Source organism: Alosa alosa, chromosome 22, assembly GCF_017589495.1.
Source record: "Alosa alosa isolate M-15738 ecotype Scorff River chromosome 22, AALO_Geno_1.1, whole genome shotgun sequence".
Classification (NCBI taxonomy): domain Eukaryota; kingdom Metazoa; phylum Chordata; class Actinopteri; order Clupeiformes; family Clupeidae; genus Alosa; species Alosa alosa.
This window is the reverse complement of record NC_063210.1, coordinates 20,244,432-20,260,235: the sequence shown is the minus strand read 5'-3', so window position 1 is coordinate 20,260,235 and position 15,804 is coordinate 20,244,432. Positions and strand designations below refer to the sequence as shown.

General features: G+C 45.3%; 1 protein-coding gene and 1 long non-coding RNA gene across 2 annotated transcripts in view; both read right to left on the bottom strand.

Moving 5' to 3' along the window:
- The window catches only part of LOC125287440, an 88,924-nt gene extending 81,717 nt beyond the window's left edge, over nucleotides 1-7,207 (bottom strand). Inside the window, exon 1 of the long non-coding RNA XR_007192366.1 lies at nucleotides 6,842-7,207. This is a non-coding gene — a long non-coding RNA (uncharacterized LOC125287440). The remainder of the gene's footprint in view (nucleotides 1-6,841) is intronic.
- Nucleotides 7,208-7,586: 379 nt separating this feature from the next.
- si:ch73-127m5.1 (neurotrypsin) overlaps nucleotides 7,587-15,804 on the bottom strand; it is a 53,682-nt gene continuing 45,464 nt past the window's right edge. The window contains exons 11-14 of the mRNA XM_048233717.1: nucleotides 14,129-14,410; nucleotides 13,353-13,475; nucleotides 12,608-12,888; nucleotides 7,587-10,143 (exon numbers count right to left, since the gene is read on the bottom strand). Coding sequence (XP_048089674.1) covers nucleotides 9,815-10,143; nucleotides 12,608-12,888; nucleotides 13,353-13,475; nucleotides 14,129-14,410 — 1,015 coding nt within the window. The 3' untranslated portion in view covers nucleotides 7,587-9,814. The remainder of the gene's footprint in view (nucleotides 10,144-12,607; nucleotides 12,889-13,352; nucleotides 13,476-14,128; nucleotides 14,411-15,804) is intronic.

Here is a 15,804-nt window from a genome sequence, read left to right as displayed (position 1 = left end):
ACACAGAGAGAACTGCTGCGCTGACAGAAGCTGATACGAGACAGAACAGTTCCCTGTGGAAGAGCTGAGACGACTAAAGTGTTCCCCAGAGTAAGGATGCTAAAGAACTTGAACATAAAATCCACTGCTCTACTTAAAAGGGAACTAGATGAGTTGGTGTTGCTTTTATTACCGCACATTCTGATTTTTGCCTAATTAATTAGGCCTCTGGTTGTACTAAAACACCAGTCAAATTTATTCTACACCCAGTTCATTTAGATAGGCCTATTCAATTGTCAGTGTCTATTTGGCTTGCAATGACACAGTATGTATTTCTCCAGTCTATTCGGGAAACTTCTAACTCTGTGCTGCAACATCTATGAACAATATTGGTCATTCCAGGTCAAATCAGACACAATCCAGGGAAATAGTTGCTGAACCATCTCAGGTATTGCTCAAAGTTTGTCTACATAATGTTTAAATTCCAAAATAAGGCTGCAAAAGAGTTTTGTTCAAGGAACGGCTGAAGTGCCCTTGATCAAGGCACCTAACCCCTTAATGCTCCCCGAGCGCCGCTGCTCACTGCGTCGGGATTAGTGTGTGCTTCACCTCACTGTGTGTTCACTGTGTGCTGTGTGTGTTTCACTAATTCATGGATTGGGATAAATGCGAATATTTCCCTCACGGGATCAAAAGAGTATATATACTTATATAAACATATAAGAGTATATATAAGTATATATACAAAAGAGTATATACAGTATACTTATACTTTATACTTTACTTATCAGAGCCATGGCCAACGCGCAGAAAGCACACGCTGCGATTCTTCAGTTTACGTAATATTTATCAAAACCTGCAGTTCATCGGGTAATCAGCGCATTTCGCCGCCTCCCAGCTGCTATTTGCGAACGTTCACAACTGAACGGCATACTTTAATCACAAACTGCAGTTGAATGAAGTTAACTGATGACAACATTAAAAGGAATCAAACGTTTAACGATCATGGAATAATACAATACATGATAAGATGTCAACAAGCAGGGAGATAATGAAGAGCAGTATTTCTACTCAAACTACTTGTGCACGTAGGCTATGGAAGATTGGTCAAATCTAGCAAGTAGGACAGTTTAAGTGGATGACGTGAAAGTGAAAGTAAGACATTCGAAAGGCCAACGAAAGTTAAAATTGCTTTTGATATAGTACAAAGACGCAAAACTGGTGCTCTGAATAGCGATTCTGTTGTCTTTAAAAGTTCCTCTTATTGACACATTTACCGCAATTTGGATTAACATCTGCTTTTACAAGGCAGAAATATTTCACCGCCAAACAGACGTGCGCTTTCACAGGTTTTCGTACATACAGGGGAACACCTAATTAGGCACATTTTACACTTCTCCTCCCATCTTTTTACTCGAAACACCCACTTTCCCCTGAACCTCCTATGAATGCATATGCATGACACTGAAAAGCGCAACTTGCTATTCTCAGCTCCGGCGACAGGCAGTCTGCGCTTTTACCTCAGTGCGGCCTGTTTGTACATACCTCCCCATGTTTTTACATGCACTTTGCGAAACAAATACGCCTGAAGTGGGTGCAAAAGCGTGCAAAAGTTAATCTGGCCCACAGTATTTTATCTACAAGTACAAGAGTTTCGAAGTAATTCCGAGGGCTAAAATATATGAAGACATAGGATTTGAACATACATATTTTAACAGGCCTTGGCTTTGGGAATATAGAAAAGGTTTGAACCTAATCTGAGACGGTGCAGCAACAACTTCTGTATCAAATCAGATTTGATACAGAAGTTGTTCCTGTTGCATGCTGTATGCATGATGTAGATCCTATTCAAAGGTCATCTGACTAATTTGATCCCTATATGGCATTCAGATATTGTGATACATTGCAAAATATATTGTGAATCATCTTAAAGGAGGAGGAAGCGCAACAGTCAAAATATAAAAATGCTTCTAGACCTGTAAAGATTGAAAAATAATGTTTCACATTACTTTTTCAAAATACTAATATCACCTTCTCACTGTTCCATCAGAATTTGTTTTTTTTCCCGCAGAAGATTCTTATTTGTCACCAAAACTATTTCCTGCACCTTTGACATCCTGCCTACAAGCTAAATAAGGCCACATCACTCAAGATTCCTCCGAGTGTCCATCGAGCGCATCTCAAAGTCACCTACCCCTTCTCATCACACGCCTCCCTGCAACAGCAACTCTCCCTAACGACAGTCTCCCCAGCTCGGCAGGACGCTGGGTCAGCCATCTTGATGGACACATTCATCTACAGATGGACAGATGGAGATAAACAACAAAAGCGGAACTGGGAGAGTGGGATTCAGAGAGGTATGCTTCAGAAGGAGAGAGATAGGAAGAGGGAAGAGAGAGAGAGAGATAAAGAGGAGGTAAAGAGAGAGAACAGGAGTGAGGGAGGGAGAGATAGAGGTGAAGAGAGAGAGCAAGTGAGGGAGAGATAGAGGGAAAGAGAGAGAGGGAGAGAGAGTGCAAGAGAGAAAGAGCACGAGATGGCTCAGTGCATTGAGTCCACTTGAGTAAGACTGAAGTGGCCTCTTCAAAGGGAGTTTGCACTTTCATTCAAGGGCATTGAGTGGTTCCAGGGTTAAGTTGTCTGGTGTGTTTGTTTGGCAAACCATGAGTCTTACAACACGAATCCCCAGAAAGCAAATCTGGCATCAGTAAATTTGAGGTGTTGCTCCTTCGATCTCTTTGTGTCTTTCTCTTTCTCTCTTTCTTTCTCTCTCCATCTCTCTCTCTCTCTAAATCTCTATTCAAACCAATTCAAGGAAGGATTACCGGTATAAGAGCATTTTGAGTGCCAGATCATCTCAGACTCAGATCCAACAAAGGACTGAAATAAATAATAACTCAACAGATAGGCCTACAAAACATCAGTGTGTTTATGTTATGCAAGTGTATACCACCTCACTCACTCACTCACCACCACTCACTCACTCACTCACTCACTCACTCACTCACTCACTCACTCACTCACTCACTCACTCACTCACTCACTCACTCACTCACTCACTCACTCACTCACCCACTCACTCACTCACTCACTCACTCACTCACTCACCCACTCACTCACTCACTCACTCACTCACTCACTCACTCACTCACTCACTCACTCACTCACTCACTCACTCACTCACTCACTCACTCACTCACCCACTCACTCACTCACTCACTCACTCACTCACTCACTCACTCACTCACTCACTCACTCACTCACTCACTCACTCACTCACTCACTCACTCACCCACTCACTCACTCACTCACTCACTCACTCACTCACTCACTCACTCACTCACTCACTCACTCACTCACTCACTCACTCACTCACTCACTCACTCACTCACTCACTCACCACCACTCACTCACCACCACTCACTCACCACCACTCACTCACTCACTCACTCACTCACTCACTCACTCACTCACTCACTCACTCACTCACTCACTCACTCACTCACTCACTCACTCACTCACTCACTCACTCACTCACTCACTCACTCACTCACTCACTCACTCACTCACTCACTCACTCACTCACCCACTCACTCACTCACTCACTCACTCACTCACTCACTCACTCACTCACTCACTCACTCACTCACTCACTCACTCACTCACTCACTCACTCACTCACTCACCCACTCACTCACTCACTCACTCACTCACTCACTCACTCACTCACTCACTCACTCACTCACTCACTCACTCACTCACTCACTCACTCACTCACTCACTCACTCACTCACTCACTCACTCACTCACTCACTCACTCACTCACTCACTCACTCACTCACTCACTCACTCACTCACTCACTCACTCACTCACTCACTCACTCACTCACTCACTCACTCACTCACTCACTCACTCACTCACTCACTCACTCACTCACTCACTCACTCACTCACTCACTCACTCACTCACTCACTCACTCTCTCTCTCTCTCTCTCTCTCTCTCTCTCTCTCTCTCTCTCTCTCTCTCTCTCTCTCTCTCTCTCTCTCTCTCTCTCTCTCTCTCTCTCTCTCTCTCTCTCTCTCTCTCTCTCTCTCTCTCTCTCTCTCTCTCTCTTGTTCTCTCTCTCTCTCTCTCTGTTTCTCTCTCTCTCTCTCTCTCTCTCCCCCTCTCTCTCTCCCTCTCTCTCTCTCTCTCTCTCTCCCCCGTCTCTCTCTCCCTCCTCCCTCCCTCCCTCCCTCCCCCCTCCCCCCTCCTCCCTCCTCCCTCTCACTCCTCCTCACTCACTCACTCCTGCTCCTCACTCCCACTCACTCACTCCTCACTCACTCACTCCCACTCCTCATCTCAGTCAGTCAGTCAGTCAGTCCTCAGTCAGTCCTCAGTGCAACTGTCTCTCGGCTCATCTAGCTGGCTCGAATGAGCAATCGATCTGATAGCCGTCCAGAGTGACAGGGGATAAAAGCCCTAGCCATTTCTCTCTCCCTCTCCCTCTCTCTAAGGTGAAGGTGTTCGACCACAAATAAATAAATAGAAATGATAAATCAAATGGATTAATGTGTGCCGCAGTGAGTAAAATCAAAGGGCCTATCCAAAACCACTCCGTATGAAAAATCTGGCTGAAGGCTCGCTGCATCAAGGTGTGAAAAGATTGCACTCAGCACCGACCTCAACGCATACCCACACCTCGTTCTTAGGCCAGGCCCGCTCATGTCTGTTACAGCAGAGTAGGGTACGGATATGGAGATCCCACAGTCTCTGATACAGCGCCATGGCATCAGCAGATAGACATAAGACTTGCTGCCTCCGCACTATAGAATGAGGGACACACACACATATACACATACTGTACATCTACACGGGCACTTGTCATCAAAGCCCTGTGGAAGAGAGGAACGATAGGCACAAGCTTACACACACACACTTTCCAACACAAGTGAAAAAAAAAACAGATGAATAATGGATGTGAGCTTCCTGGCAGCTCCACAATTTGATCTCTGACCAGACAGTTGTGTTGCTCCCCACGGTGCCAAGCCCCCATACACACACTTCACTGACTCCCTTCCCATCCCCCTCAAACCCCCGAGCTCTGTAGCCGCAGCCTTGTTGCCACCATCCCTAACTGATGCCCTGCAAAAGCGGCAATCCATGCGCTCCCCGTGTAACCTCTCACGCTCCATTTGCGGGCTGACAGCCACTGCGACACAAAGCGGAGATGACAGTTACAAACAAAAAAGCCTCAACCTCTTCCTTTCAACCAACCAACCTTTCCCCCAGATTTGACATCGTGACAAATTAGAGGGGAGGAAATCAAGTTTCAGGACTCACTCACCCGTTCCTTTTACACATTTAGCTTAATTAAAACACCTGTGACAATTCGCATTTTTGCGGTAGTGACGGATGAAGAGGAGGCGTCTGGGCAGAGAGATGAAGAGAGGACGGGCCAGTGATTTACCGTCTTGTTTTGACAGACAGCGCGCGACGGACCTGAGGCAGGAATTCAATCTCGGCCACCTCATCACTCTGATTCATCACCAGACAGCCGATACAAATCGAAAAATCAACACCGACTGTGTTCATTTCACAAATAAATTACTTATTGACGGTAAAGTACGTGCATATTTACTTTCTAAACAATGCAAAAATGTATCATCGGCCACTGCCAACGTTTCACACAACACACGGAAATTTCGACTGGCACTCTTATTTTCCTGTTCACTGATAAAGTGACAAACGGTGCTCTTAAGTGCATCTTGGGCGCAGTAGTAGCACCTCAAAAAGCAAGGGGCCACAAGGGAACGAGAGAGAGAGGGAGGGAGGGGGAGAGAGAGACTCTGCCGATGCGCAACAGTGCAGCTCTTGTTAACACCCTTCCTACTGAGCGGCTCGGCCTTGAGATGCTCTTGGTGAATATTACCTTTCTTTGTCAAGTGGCCAGTCATCCATGACGCCCGGTCAAAAGCCATCGGACAACCATTTAAGCAGTAAAAGAAGAGTATGTTCCTTGACATCTCAATACAACAGTACAACTTGTTTACATCACGCTGCATGTGCGTGCGTGCGTGCGTGTGTGTTGGTCCCTCGAAGAAAAGAGCGGCTCACTATGACAGTAAGGAGGCCATAGGCCAAATTACCAGGAACATTTAGAATTAATTCCACACTGTAGCACTCGTTACTTTGCCTTCACAGACCTACACCTTTTTTAAAAAGCATTATTTTAATTACACCTTTTATGGGCATCAAGATGCACTTACCGGACTCCTTTTTCTTTAGTCCACGACTTGACAGTCAATGAATGTTTAATCACAAAACAAAGACTTTCGGTGAACCGGCTGTGACAGGCCTATAATTAATCGCACCCCTGAGTGTCAAAACCTTGAGCAATGGAAGGTCGTCAAGTCACATTCACAAAATTGTGAACGTCAGTAATCTACAGGCAGTAGCCTATAGCAAAATGAAACAGAGAATGACTTCAGCAGTTGCTATATTTCCAACTATTCCTTCTTGGGGATGTTTTTTTTTATTGAAAGCGTCTTAGGAGATACGAGCACATTGCAGACGGACAAACAGCAAACTTTCTAAAGCAACAGACAACAGTGTGTCCAAACAGACGTCACAACCAAGTAGATGGCCTATTCCAACACCAAAACACTGCTCAATGCAAATTCAGTTAGTCTATAACCTATGTACACTAACGTTATAATGTAACCGAATTCATTTCACCTATCTCCGTTCGCCTCATCTGCTCGCTCGCATGCCACATAGCAAGTGAAGTCATGCCAGTTGGGCTGGCTACAGGCTACCTTTCAAACACAACGAATATCGCTGCCACTGCCGCGGCACAAATCAACGCATCTACTCACCGCTTCCTTGTTGCTAAACAGTTCACCAGAACGTCCACGCCACATGAGCAGAGATAAGATGACGCAATTTATAACTACAACTTTGAGATGCTGCTCGAAAGCATCCTGTGCTTTTCCGCCATCTTCATTCTCCGATGGTCAGGCGCCGCTGATAGGCGCCTACCAAGTACGCCCGAAGTATGGGAGGGACCCTCAAACGCCGCCCCAGCTCGAAGTCCGCCTCTTTTTTGTTTACCTTCTCACCGTCTCAGCTGTTTTAGGTTGGTGGGTCGGGAGCACACATACACATGTAGTGTAAAGGTGACCCTTACTGACATAGTTTGATAGATTGCATGCAATGTTAGTTACACCTGCCGGCATCCAAGACACTGGAAATTATAGGTTCCCCCTAAATTAAGACATAGGCTAGGCTAGGCCTATTATTCTGAATGAACTAATCTTGCTCCTGATCAAGGAAAAGGGCTTCCTTATAGGTTATAGGTAATACCGGTATATTGTTTAGGAAAATCACGAATCATTTGTTTCAGCGAAGGAAATATATTGCGCGAGCAGATTGGAATCCCCATCTTGCAACAATATCGCCATCTCCCGTTATGAAACAATCCTTCAGTTGCAGGTGTATCGCACACCTCGAGCACACAGGACCGTGCTCGGGTGTTATAATCTGCTAGATGCCCAAATGTATTATTATTATGAAACAAAGTAAACTGCACTTTAATGGAACACAAAGACAAAGCAACATGCGTCACGAGAATTAATTTATTTTGGCACTTATCTCACATGGAAATACTGATAGCATTTTATTTTACCGTTTCATTATCAGATCCTGTCAGAATTATGGCATGAAACATCAAACACCACAAACGACCAGACAAATTAATGCATGACATGCAATTATTTCCTCCGTCATCCATCCATAAGCGTCCTCCTCGGTTCATTCATTCCATTCCTCAGTTCAACCTTTTAACGAAATGAAGAACTCGGGTGACGGCTTGGCCCAGAAGGGCTCTTTAGATCCAGTCCAGTGATAACAAGACGGTTCACACGATGCAGGCACCATTAAGGAAGAGGGGTGGGGCAGCGTGGAATGGAATGCATTTGAGGAAACTGGCAACTCAGATCGCTTGGAATCATAGGCCTATAACTTTCGCATTGCCATGGGCCTATGACTTATGCGCTGAGAGACCTCGTAAAAGACATTTGAAACGAATACAAATAGGCCTAAAAATACAAAATAGGCTAAGTCTTGCGGTCACACAATGAATACATCACTGCACCAGATGCACTTACAATGGAAATATTTACATAGACATTTCACTGGAATAGCCTAAACAAGTCTTTCATGGATAATTTGCAATGGGACAAATAAACGTATTCAATGGATGGCAAAAACAGTTCGAACTAGGCTAGCCAGTGATCCATGACAATAGACTGCCAACTTTACAAATACTCAACCTTCCCTCAAAGGCCAGTGTCTTGGATGGCATAATTCTGTACATGTCACTTCTCCTGTAAGACAAAGGTAATCAATTCAACATTTTTTCACACCAAAGGTTTTTAGCTATGCCCCGGTCAATAACACAATGTCGCCACCTAATGGGACATTCACGTACACGCAGTAGCCTACCTACAAAGCAAACGGAACACTTCAAAATTATTACACATCTTAAAAAAACAAACACAGTCATCCTTCCATCGTTCTTGACTCCATTTCAACTTCACAGTCTATGAGATGGGCCGTCCCAAAATGACAAATAGCCAATATCGACAACTTAGATGACAGAGCAAACATTTGCATCATCTATCATGGCACTAGAGAAAGCTATAACAAAAATAGCAACACACCTAGTGTGATGATTCGTGCCAACAAAAACACGATATTATTACAAGCGTCCTAGTCTGTAACGGAAATAAATAGCTATGCACCAGAAATCTGTTCACAGACTTTACTTGGATCACGCTGTCTAGACCACAACACTACAAAAAAAAAAAAAAAGAACAGTGCAAGTCTATAAGAATAGCGTCGACACGCACCTAAATCCGTTGACAACCTTTCCTCTCGTCAACCCTGCGTGCGCAGCTGAAATGATGCTACTGTAGTAACTTCCTAAACAAGCCCAGTAGGCCCGAACATGACCAAAGGTACTCTTTTGATACTCCCAGAACATAACTGGGGATCGAACATTGAGTTGTTAATATCGCAACAAAACACGTCTTGAACTCCGAGGATCAACCTGCACTGGCTATGACCAACCTGCAATGGCTATCCAAAGAGAACACTAGAATGAACAGATCTTGTGTGACGAACATTGTGTAGTAGGCCTTCCGTTGTTCTGGAGGCAAAGACTCTGGAATCGCTGAGTGTTGTCCAGAAAATATGAGCCCACGTGTATGGTTAAAATAACATTACTGCATTTTCAGCATGAATGAGAACACGTACAGTGTATGTAACAAAATGCATCGGCCCAATTCATTCACCTGCTAGTTTCTTGAGGAATCCACACTGCCATTGGCTACCATGCTAAAGGCTCAGACAGCAGTACACAGATGGCTTATTAAGATACCATACATAGTTAACATGCACTGTGGAGCTCCTGACAGTAACTAAGACATTATAATGTACAATAGACCAAAAGACACGCAATAGCTCAAGACTGGGCTGGACTGGAGAAAAAAAAACATCTTGAAAGACTGCCTGAAAGATTTTTGTTGCCCTTAATTTTTTTTTTTTACATAATCAAGGTGCTGGCTTATGATGCAAGAGCCAGCTTTTGATAACTTCTGAGCAAGAGAGGAGTAGAGTAGAGTAGAGTGAAGTTCAACCAGACGGTCCCAGAGTGTTATGGTGTTTTGTCGTAAAGCATTTTCGTTGTTTTTCGTCGTAAAAGCAGGCTCACTGTCTCTTAATCAACACCCGTCACCGGATAGTCACGCGATGGCCGGCCAGGGGAGCCAATGGCGTGGGTCAGGACCTCAGACCTGAAGCGGCGCCGTGCTGTGGGTGACCTCCTCGATCCACGGCAGGAAGCGGCTGACCCGTGCGTAGACGCCGGGCGAGGAGGGGTCGCCGCAGCCATGACCCCAGGAGATGACCCCGGTGAGGACCCAGCGGTCGCCGTCGGTCTGGCACACCAGCGGGCCGCCGCTGTCGCCCTGGCAACTGTCGGCGCGGTGGCGGTCGGAGAGGGTGCCGGCACAGAGCATGCTGTGGCTGGTGTAGCGATCGCCGTAGCGCTTCTTGCACTGCCAGCCGGGGAGCAGCGGGACCCAGGCCTGCTGCAGGGAGCCGGGCTCCTCAGAGTCTGAGCAGGAGCAGGAGAGAGGGAATGAGAGGAGGACATGGGAGAGGAGAGGAGGGGGAGGAGGGGAGAGGAGGAGAGGAGAGGAGGGAGAGGAGGACATGGGAGTGGAGAGGAGGGAGAGGAGGACATGGGAGAGGAGAGGAGAGGAGAGGAAGAGAGGAGAGAAGGAGAGGAAATGAGAGGGGAGGAGAGGAGGAGATGAGAGGAGAGGAGATGAGAGGAGAGGAGGGGGAGGAGAGGAGAAGAAATGAGAGGAGAGGAGGGGGAGGAGAGGAGAGGAAATGAGAGGAGAGGAGGGGGAGGAGAGGAGAGGAGAGGAAGAGAGAAGGAGAGGAAATGAGAGGGGAGGAGAGGAGAGATAGAGGGGGAGGACAAGAGGCAAGGGGAGAGAAAGGAGATAGGAGAGTATACGTGGGGAGAGGAGAGGAGGAAGAGAGGAGGGGAGGAGGGGCGAGAGGAGAGGAGATGAGAGGAAGGACAAAGGAGAGAGGGAGCAGTAGGAGGAGAGGAGAGGAGAGAAGAGGAACATGGAATTAAAGGGAGAAAAGGGGAAGAGAAGATAATCAATGATCAATATCATTATTATTAGTAGTAGTATTAGTAGTTGTAGTAGTAGTAATAGTAGTAACAGTAGTAGTAGTAGTTGTTGTAGTAGTAGTAGTAATAGCCAGGGTGCGATTTGTAGGGGGGGATGGTGAGGATTTCCCCCCCTCTGGTTTTCCTATCCCTACCTCTGCTAAATTATTTTTATCTCCGGTGGGGAAAACATTTATCCCCCTCTGCCCCTCATATTGATTAATGCTACTTCATATAAGTAAAGCGCTGCAACGTGAGAACAGTCGAGTGGAGGGTGGGAACAGTCTAGTAGGCTAGCCTACATAATAATCTGACATCAGAAACGCACCGTCACCGTCAGCACTCATGCTGCTGACAGAGTGGCTGCGTGATAACTTAATTTGGCCTTGATCGTGCAGGACATTTCAGAATGTCGAGTGTGTAATCCATCATAAATGGCTAGTTTCAATGGAAAAGTTAGCTGGACAAATTAAAGAAAACGAGAAGGTATAGTGAAGCATATCGTCATATTTTAGAACCTTCAAAATGTAGAAAACTGATGCAACTGAGATGGAGGACAACTGCACGTAGAGTAGAACGTAGGCCTATTGTCCAAAGGAACTTACATTAAATGTAATGTTTTGCTGAATGTCACAAAAAGTGTTACAGAAATTGCTTGGCATCGCTTATTCAATGGCTCTCTACCGCAACACCTGTAGTTTGCGGAGGACGAACGAGAAAGCACTCGTTTGATAAATCAGCCAGTAGGCTAGGCCTAGTAGACAAATAACTTTCAGAAATAATCTGTAGGATACTGCAAAAACGAATGTTGGTGGGTATTTAAACTATCTAGCGGGTGTTTTAACAGCTGCAAGAAATAGAAGCTCCATGGTCTTTATGTTCTGGTTCGTAAATTATTTTCATAAAACTTCAAGTTGCCCTATAACTTTACTCTCCAAACTCTTCACTGCACTGTAGCCGATTAACTGACGGTATGATAGTAGGCTATTTATTTTTCTGTAGGCTAATAAACACATTTATTTTTTCAACTTTTGCAATATTACGCACTTGGCTACTGAACACAAATCAGCAGGAGAGAGAATGCACGTAGCCTACGCAGCGTGTAGCGCAATGTGTAGGCTATTTGGCCAATTCACTAACTTAAGACTTCAGGGCCATCATATAGGCCTACAAAGTTTTTTTACACAACAAATACAGAAAGGATGGAGGCAGCAAAAGTAGAGGAGTCATTTCAGATGGGGCAAGAACAAGGTGAATTTGTATGCTTGTCAAAACGTAGTCCTACCCTGCATTAGAGGAGCTGATCATCATACCAAGCACACTCACTGTTTAAAGTCATACACCACGGTACACTAAAACTAAAATGTTACAAAGGTGGCAAAATGAATATCTTATTAGCCATGACATTACTAGGCTATGAATCGTTCGTTCGTTCATTATTTTTATTTTTTATTTTTTTTTTTTGGTGGTGAAAACACAAACTTTTTCAAAATCATCCCCCCCTCTGGTTTTTACACAAATCGCACCCTGAGTATTAGTAGTAGTAGTAGTAGTTGTAGTAGTAGTAGTAATAGTAGTAACAGTAGTAGAAGCAGTTGTTGTAGTAGGGATAGACTTAGTAGTAGTAATAGTAGTAGTAGTAGTTGTTGTAGTAGTAATAAGTAGTAGTAGTAGTTTTAATAGTAGTAATAGTAGTAGTAATAGTAGTAGTAGTAGTTGTAGTAGTAGTAGTAGTAGTAATAGTAGTAATAGTAGTAGTAGTAGTAGTAGTAGTAGTAGTAGTAATAGTAGTAATAGTAGTAGTAATAGTTGTAGTAGTAATAGCAGTTGTAGTAGTAGTAGTAGTAATAGTAGTAGTAGTAGTAATAGCAGTATTGACATCCTTTACCTGAGACACCCCAGCCAGTGATGACACAGGAGGCAGGTCTCTTGCCCCACTTGCTACCCTGAGCGGGCAGGCAGACTGCATTGGTATGGGGGTTAAAGGCCACACATTTGCCCTCCGACCCGCGCAGTCTGATCAGGGCGATGTCGTGCTCCCAGCTCTGTGGCGAGTACTTCCTGTGCACGATGACGTGCTCGGGCGAGAGTGTGCGCTCAAAGTCGTCCTGCTCGGTGGTGTGGTGGTCGCCCAGGCGAACCAGGTAACGCGAAGGGTCAGTGCCAAATCTGAACGCGGCGACAGGGACAAATATGGCCTTAATAATATCACCTGTCCAGTCTGTTATCTACGTTATCTTCACTACGATCAGTTACGTTATCTTCACTACGATCAGTTATACAGATAGTTTATGTGACTACTCATGTCCAGTGGTGTGGTCTAGTTAGCTGTAGTGGGTATACTGTGATCAACCCCAAATGTTAATATGTACACCACTGCTCATGTCATAGTTACATACTCATTATGAAAATACAGTATCACTAATTGCTTTATACTGTTTAACAACCAAAATACAAAATATATGTTGAACTAATATGAAAGGTTGACTTAATAAATAAACTTCAGTCACTTCATGAAATGCATGGCTTATAACAGCTTTTAAATTAAAAAAAAAAAAAACAGAATCCCCAGAAAATCCACTCCCCTCCATCCCCGTAGTTCCCCTTTGCCACCAGCAGGTGTCGCTACTCACTTCCTGAAGCAGTGCGCGGCAGTGAGTACCCAGCAGGAGTTGATGAGGGTGGCTCCACACAGAGGATGGCTCCCCCGAGACTGGGAGCGCAGCCAGATAGATGCCTGCCAAGGCCAGTCTCCCCTGCGGACACACACACACACATATTAAACACCCCTCAGGTTTTACAGCCCAGAAGCCAGCATCTCAGGGGACCGATGGGAGGGGGGACATTTTTTGGCGTGACACGGCCACTAGGTTTAAAAAAAAAAAAAAAATGGCTCCTTTAAAGCAAGGCCACTGCGGGAGGAGTGGAAATGGCATGGCAGGCTGAGATGAGACTGTGACTCAAGAAATGGGTCGATGCTGAACGAGGACGACTCTTTCAAGGACATGGTCGCGTGTGCTTACAAAGTTAACTAAAAAAAAACTCAAGTGTAACACACATAATTTAGCTGGAGACTCTTTTACATGGTGGGCACTCATTTCCTTGATGGGGCAGTGTGCAAAGCAACAAGCAAAGCCCACTAAACACTGCTGAACTATTGCTAATTTACACCAAACAACCTGGCAAAATGTTTTAAGCTCATTTAAAATGTGATGAAGAATCATTCCAGCTCATTTAGTGTAATGCTGTGGGCGAGATGCAGAGTGGACACATGGGGGGTCAGCACGAGGCTCCCATGCAGCAGACCAGTTCTAGTTCATGTGTCTGTGTGTGCATAGGTGTGAATCAGCATGTTTTCTGTGTGTGTGTGTGTGTGTGCGTGTGTGCGTTTGCATGCGTCTGTTGTTACCTGAGTGACTTGTAGCCGCCGATGATCCTCTTGCTCCTCCTCTCGGCGTTGGAGCGGAGTCCGCAGGTGTGTGTCCCCACCACAGCCACGTCGGCGGGCGGCTCGGCCACGTATTCACACACCACGCCGGCGTCCTCGCCGTGCTGGCACGACCTGCTGCTCCGAGCCTTGGCCGGGCACTCGCCCAGGGACGCCTCTTTGCCCGTGCAGCGAACCCTGCCCAGGTGGAGCGGACCCTTACCAGGCCCAAAGAAACCCATTGGACGAGCCTTGGACACACCACTGAGGAGAGGAGAGGAGAGAAGAGAGGGGGAGAGGGATAGAAAGAGAGATGGGGAGAGAGAGGGGGAATGAGGGAGAAAGAGAGGGAGGAAGGGAGAGAGAGAGGAGATGGCAGAGGGAAGTAGAGAGAGAGAGAGATGGAGGGAGAGAGAGAGAAGATGGAAAAAGGAAGTAGAGCAAGAGAGACAGAAACAGAGAGGAGATGAGGGAGGAAGAGAGAGAATGACAGACAGAGAGGAGATGAGGGAGGGAGAGAGAGAGAAAGAGAGAGAACAACAAAGACAGGTCAGGAGAAGAAGAGAGATAGAGAGAGATGAAGAAAGAGAGAGAGAGAGAAGAGAGAGATGGAGGGAGAGGGAGAAAGCCACTTTTTACTTTTTTAAAACTTCAATAGGAATGGAAATGGAATGAAATGGAGAAAGAGAGAAAGAGTCATGGAAACTGAGAAAAGTAATAAGAGGGAGAAAGCAAGACTGAAAAATCTGTTGGTGGACATTTTGTGTGCATGTGTGCATCATCTTCTCCCAGTCTTCAAGCCTGCCATCCCAACCCTGTGTGTCCGATGACTGTGTTAGCATCCTCACACACACACACACACACACACACACACACACACACACACACACACACACACACACACACACACACACACACACACACACACACACACACACACACACACACACACACACACTTGCGCGCGCGCGCGCGCGGATGAGTGTTTTATCGTCTTCACACAACTAGTGGATTTACATTTGGCCACTGTGCTGAGAGGGTGTGTATGAAAGCAGACAGATGGTGGTCTATGAGATGACAGTCTCCGTTTGACTTCGCTGAGTCACCACGTCTAAATAATGTGTATCCACTGCACCATGACTCATCACTTCAATGCCCCTCACATCAACTCATCGCCAGCTCAAAGCCAATATGAACAGCTGAGTCACTGTTTGCGAAGAGGGAATTAAGTCAGAAAAGCATAGAAAAAACAAAAGTAGAAAGCGAGAAGGCAGATAAACGGAAGTAAAAAAAAAGGAATGCAAGAGATCAAGAGGGAGCAGAGAGAAAAGACCAGAAAGCTAAATAAAAATGGTTTAAAAAATGGTTTGAAATAAAACAGAGAGAGAAATACAAAAAAACAACAAACAAAGAAAAAACAGAAACAGAAGGACTTGAAAGAAAGAGAATAAAAAACACAGAGAAGAAAATAATGGAAATACACAATGAGAGAAACAAACAATAATAGAGAGAAATGGCAGAACAACTGAGGAACACAAAGATAAAAAGAAAAAAAGTGAATGAAAAAGAGAGAGAGCAGAGGAAAGGAAAAACGAGAGAAAGAAGTGAATGAAAAGAGAGAGAGTAGAGGAAAGGAAAAACGAGAGAAAGAAGTGAAT